Source organism: Danio rerio, chromosome 5, assembly GCF_052040795.2.
Source record: "Danio rerio strain M-AB ecotype USA chromosome 5, GRCz13ab, whole genome shotgun sequence".
NCBI lineage: Eukaryota > Metazoa > Chordata > Actinopteri > Cypriniformes > Danionidae > Danio > Danio rerio.
In genome coordinates, this window is record NC_141025.1 from 3,349,001 (window position 1) to 3,355,000 (window position 6,000).

The 6,000-nt window shown below is 37.9% G+C and overlaps 1 protein-coding gene across 2 annotated transcripts in view; it reads right to left on the bottom strand.

Annotated features, from left to right (window-relative positions):
- Positions 1–6,000, bottom strand: part of rnf43 (ring finger protein 43) — a 257,307-nt gene that overhangs the window by 21,313 nt on the left and 229,994 nt on the right. The window contains exons 4-7 of one of the 2 annotated variants that reach the window (XM_087253165.1): positions 3,141–3,275; positions 1,256–1,357; positions 771–929; positions 558–660 (exon numbers count right to left, since the gene is read on the bottom strand). In XM_087253165.1, the coding sequence (XP_087109291.1) occupies positions 558–660; positions 771–929; positions 1,256–1,357; positions 3,141–3,275 (499 nt within the window). Of the gene's footprint in view, positions 1–542; positions 661–770; positions 930–1,255; positions 1,358–3,140; positions 3,276–6,000 lie in introns of both variants that reach the window. The other variant, XM_087253164.1, reaches the window with a different exon arrangement.

Consider the following 6,000-nt stretch of genomic DNA (forward strand, 5'->3'; position numbering starts at 1 on the left):
TCAACAGGGTTTCTTAAGCATAATCTAACAATCCCTGACTTTAGACTTTTAAGTACTAGCTACACAAGACCTTTTTTGGCTATTTTGGCAAAACATGAAGACAGTTGCATCAATGCTGATTTTTAGTGCATCAGTGAGTGATGGCTAGTGTGCAGATTTCCACAGATTTTTTTTTAGCCCATCACTGGGTCTTTTTATTTACTTATGTAAATTGCTGTAGATATTTATTTATTCAGTTATCTGATTATTACTCCATGTCTGGACTCCCTATCCGCAGTTTTACACATGTAAAGAAACAGTGAAACTGTAAATGCTAACATGTTTTGAAACTCAAATCCTCCTTTCAAGCATTTCTGGATAAATGTGGACATAGCCTGAACAGCATAATGCTTTAAAAACATCAGTTGCATGCGTTTCAATGAACGCTTTCAAAACTAAAAGCAGACATAAATGCTCGGGCCAATGCATCGCAATACAGAAGAGGAATTCCAATACAGCGCAAGCTCTACAATAACAGTATTAGTGGAGAAATAAATATGTACCCTGAGGCAGTTTACCCATGATGTTGTGCATGCACAGTGGGCAGGTTCGGTGCTGGAGGAGCCAGGGATCCACACACTCCTTATGAAACTCATGAGCACAGGAGATGATTCTCAAGTCCTGCCAGAGACAACGAGATATTGCACATGCCAATGGTGAACTTCAAAACATCTCATAAGCAGTACGCGCTTTTATGCCTGATCCGTGCTCGCTTTCATCTCTCCTCTAACCTGTCCATCCATGAATTCCTCCAGGCAGATGGCACAGATTGGGCTGGAGCTGGAGCTGCTGTTGGAGCCCGGAGCGATTCGGGAACGCTGAGAACCAGAGCTGTACGTGCGCGTCTCCAAACGGCTGATGGCACGCATGGTCTGCTGGTGCACGGAGTCCTGGGAATCAAATAAAAAGAGGTTGGGTGCACCTCAAAACATTATGCAATTCTGAGTGTGCCTCATACAGGTGAGTGGGTTTGACAAACCACCTGTAGAAAACACACTCCTTCATCTCTCTCTGTCCTTTTAACTGATCTGGGCTGAATTTAAACAAACAAATAAAGTTGACTAAATTGAATTTGCTGGTTTACATTCAGCCTACATAAATAGTTTGCAATCACTTACCTTAGAACAATTGAGTAAATCCAGTGAACCCAATCTGTTTTTTTTTCAGTGCATTAGTGTGTTCATGGTTTTAAGTAAGTTGGTGAGTGTTTTCCTACCCAGGTTCTGTTGGAGCGGCAGCGGAAACGCAGAGCAAAAATCACGATGATGGCCAACACAACCAGAACCACGGTCAACAGGATGCCAACATCATAGTGAGGCTGAAAACACAACAAATGCTTCATAATATCAAGGCTGAGCATCCCATAACCCGAAAGACTTTAACAAAGTCACACTGTTATTCTGGACAAATCTCAGTTTGCAGATCCTATTGGTTTTACTTGTTGCAATAAGTCAGATATCGCTGCAAAAAGATGAAATATTTCAGTATCATATTCCACTCTCTGATATCAAACCTGATTTATTTTCTTATATTTACCTAACAAACATCCAGATGCTTGCTGAATATGCTACCTGCCGATGCAAAGCTGATATGAAATTTAAAAAAAAAACTTTAAAAAGAGGGATTAACCGGGTTTTTATAGTAGTTTTAAACTTATAAAAGCTACTTTTCTTAATATATACATATTTTTACGTTTTTTATTTAGCTCAGCTCGATTTAACAAAATGAAACTTACATGCACCGGCCACTTTATTAGGTACACCTGGCCAACTGCTTGTTAACGCAAAAGTCTAATCAGCCAATCACATGGCAGCAACAATATAGACATGGTCAAGACGATCTGCTGCAGTTTAAAGCCAGCATCAGAATGGGGAAGAAAGGGGATTTAGGTGACTTTGAAAGTGGCATGGTTGTTGGTGTCAGATAGGCTGGTCTGCTGATCTACTGGGATTTTCATGCACAACCATCTCTAGGGTTTACTGAGTGGTCCGAAATGGAGCAAATATCCAGTGAACGGCAGTTCTGTGGAAGCAAATGCCTTGTTGATGCCAGAGGTCAGAGGAGAATGGCCAGACTGGTTCCAGCTGATAGAAAGGCAACAGTAACTCAAATAAGCACTCGTTACAGCCGAGGTCTGCAGAAGAGCATCTCTGAACACACAACACGTCCAACCTTGAGGCGGATGGGCTACAGCAGCAGAAGAGCACACCGGGTGCCGCTCCTGTCAGCTAAGAACAGGAAACTGAGGCTACAATTCACACAGACTCACCAAAACTGGACAATAGAAGATTGGAGAAACGTTGCCTGCTCTGATGAGTCTCCATTTCTGCTGACACATTCGGATGCTCGGGTCAGAATTTGGTATCAACAACATGAAATCATGGATCCATCCTGCCTTGTATCAGCGGTTCAGGCTGCTGGTGGTGGTGTAGTGGTGCGGGGGATATGTTCTTGACACACTTTGGGCTCATTAGTACCAATTGAGCATTGTGTCAACGCCACAGCCTACCTGAGTATTGCTGCTGACCAAGTCCATCAAAAGCAAAATCTCTGAGGAATATTTCCAGTAGCTTGTTGAATCTCCATAAAAGAATTAAGGCAATTCTGAAGGCAAAAGGGGTCCAACCCGGTACTAGTAAGGTGTACCTAATAAAGTGGCCGGTAAGTGTACGTGTTAAAAAAATAACTAAAAAAGGTAAAAAAAAAAAAAAAAAAAAATTTAATAAAATATATATATATATATATATATATATATATATATATATATATATATATATATATATATATATATATATATATAAACCAAATAAAAAGTAAATAAGTTATTCTTAATAATAATAAAAATGATTAAAAGAGATCTCAAATGTGTGAAACTGCACAAATTTGTGCAGATTGCACATAAATGCATCAGCCTTTCACAGTGAGACAACTCCTGAGTACTTCTAAAAAGGACAGCTTTTCATTCATACTTTGAGTAATATTTACAACAGCCACTTTTACTCTGTTTACACTACATGTTTGGGCAATTAATGCTACTTTTACTTGAGTGTGATTTTTCGGTAATCTTTCCAGCACTTATTAAATATGGATTTATAACTCACCCAGGTTGGAGAATCAATCATAATATCGATGTAGACCATTGCTTCTTCATTCTTGTTGACGAGTCCCATTAGCTCTTCTGCGTCTGATGATGTCACCAGTACCACTGGATCAGCCAATGAGCTTCCGTCACGCAACTGCACCAAAAACAGCAAAAATCAGTCAGTGTGAGGTCTGAGAGCACTGTGTGGTGCAAAACATTTCTTAAAGAAAATAGCAAAGAAACATTTTGTAACTGAATTATAAGATACAGGTTGAGTTTGTGACTCCCGGGCTGATAACTCATTACCAATAACTTATTTCTTTTATCTTCACCATGATGACAGTAAATAATATTAGACTAGATATTCTTCAAGATACTAGTATTCAGCTTAAAATGACATTTAAAGGCTTAACTAGGTTAATTAGGGGTAAGTTAGGGGAATTAGGCAAGTTATTGTACAACAGTGGTTTGTTCTGGAGACAATCCAAAACAAATATTGCATAATTATATTCCTTAAAATGCTTTAAAAAAAATTAGAAACTGCTTTTATTCTATCAGAAATAAAACAAATAAGACTTTCTCCAGAAGAACAAAATATTATAGGAAATACTGTGAAAATTTCCTGAATATGTTAAACATTGTGTGGGAAATATATGAAAAAAATCAATATAAAAGCTGAAAGCTGAATAGATAAGCTTCCATTGATATTTGCTTGTTAGGATTAGATGATGTTTAGTCAGGTTTCAGGGCTCATCACAGTACAGAAACCGCATTAGTGAAAATAACCAATGATCTGCTCTTAGCTGCTGACCGAGGGTGCGTCTCACTATCAGTTCTACCTGATCTCAGTGCTGCATTTGACACCATTGACCACAATATCCTCATAGATCGCTTAAAGTCTACAGGTGTCCAGGGACAGGCTCTACAATGGTTTAAGTCATACTTAACTGACCGTTACCAGTTTGTGAATCTTAATGGACAGCCTTCACAAGTCAGCCCAGTAAAGTATGGGGTGCCTCAAGGATCAGTTTTAGGCCCTTTGCTGTTTACAATTTACATGCTGCCACTGGGAGACATTATTAGAAGACATGGGATCAGCTTTCACTGCTATGCAGATGATACTCAGTTATATATTTCAACTAAACCTGACGAGACGTCTGAACTGTCTAAGCTAACTGAGTGTATTAAAGATGTTAAAGACTGGATGACCAACAATTTTCTTCTCTTAAACTCAGATAAAAGAGAATTATTACTTATTGTGCCCAAATCCTGTACACAGCAGATCTCGCAACTCAATCTACAATTAGAGGGGTACAAAGTTAGCATTAGTGCTACTATAAAAGATCTGGGTGTCATATCAGACAGCAATCTAACTTTTGAAAATCATATATCCCATGTCACAAAAGCTGCCCTCTTTCATCTGAGAAATATCGCTAAATTACGAAGTATGCTATCTATCTCAGTTGCAGCAAACACGCAGAAAATTGAATTGAATTGAATATTTGACCATTATAAAGGCAGTTCTAAAGGCAAAAGGGGGTCCAACCCGGTACTAGTAAGGTGTACCTAATAAAGTGGCCGGTAAGTATACATGTTAAAAGAATAACTAAAAAAGGAAAAAAAAAATAATAATAATTTAAAACATTATGCAATCATATGCAAAGTCTGGAATTATCAGAGGTGCTCCCATGTAAGTTGGTACCTAAGGTGTACCTAATAAAGTGGCCGGTAAGTTTACGTGTTAAAAGAATAACTAAAAAAGGTAAAAAATAAATAAATAAATAATTATAAACAAAATAATAAGTAAATAAATTATTCTTAATAATAATAAAAATGATTAAAAGAGATCTTAAATGATCACAAATTTTTGCAGATTGCACATAAACGCATCAGCCTTTCATAGTGTGACACAACTCTTGAGTACTTCTAAAAAGGACAGCTTTTCAATTTTGGGCAAGTAATGCTACTTTTAAAAGTTACGCTAGCGCTACTATAAAAGATCTGGGTGTCGTAATAGGCAGCAATTTCATTTTTGAAAACCATATATCCCATGTCACAAAAACTGCCTTCTTTCAGCTGAGAAATATCGCTAAATTACGAAGTATGCTATCCATCTTGGATGCAAAAAAGACGCAGAAAATTGAATTGAATTGAATATTTGACCATTATAAAGGCAGCTCTAAAGGCAAAAGGGGGTCCAACCCGGTACTAGTAAGGTGTACCTAATAAAGTGGCCGGTAAGTATACATGTTAAAAGAATAACTAAAAAAGGAAAAAAATAATAATAATAATTTAAAACATTATGCAATCATATGCAAAGTCTGGAATTATCAGAGGGTGTAAAACTGTTTTTTAAAATATTAAGAAAATCACTTTTAAAGTTGAACAAATTCAGTTGCATATGCATATTTCTGATTAAAAATGAGATGTTCATATAATTAAAGTAGGAAATTTACAAAATAGTTTCACAAAATCTTCGATTATTGACATAAATCAAGAACAATCAAATCAAACTATCTAAGAACAATTGCTGGAAATGGCTGGAAGGGCATCCGCTGCGTAAAAACTTGCTGGATAAGTTGGCGGTTCATTCCGCTGTGGCAACCCCAGATTAATAAAGGGACTAAGCCGACAAGAAAATGAATAAATGAATGAAGAAAACAACAGCTGGTGTAACCCCGCTGGTCCTACACCATCCTAACCGCTTCAAGCTAGAATCAAACTGGCGACTTTTTGCTTGGGAGTCGGTTGCTCTACCACGGAGGCTCAGAGAAGTGAGGTTTACCTGCACAGCACTTACTAGCTGGCCTCCGTTACACTCACCCCCCTAAACCTCACTCCCATCCGGGTCACGGCACCAATATAACCCCTCTGGTCCT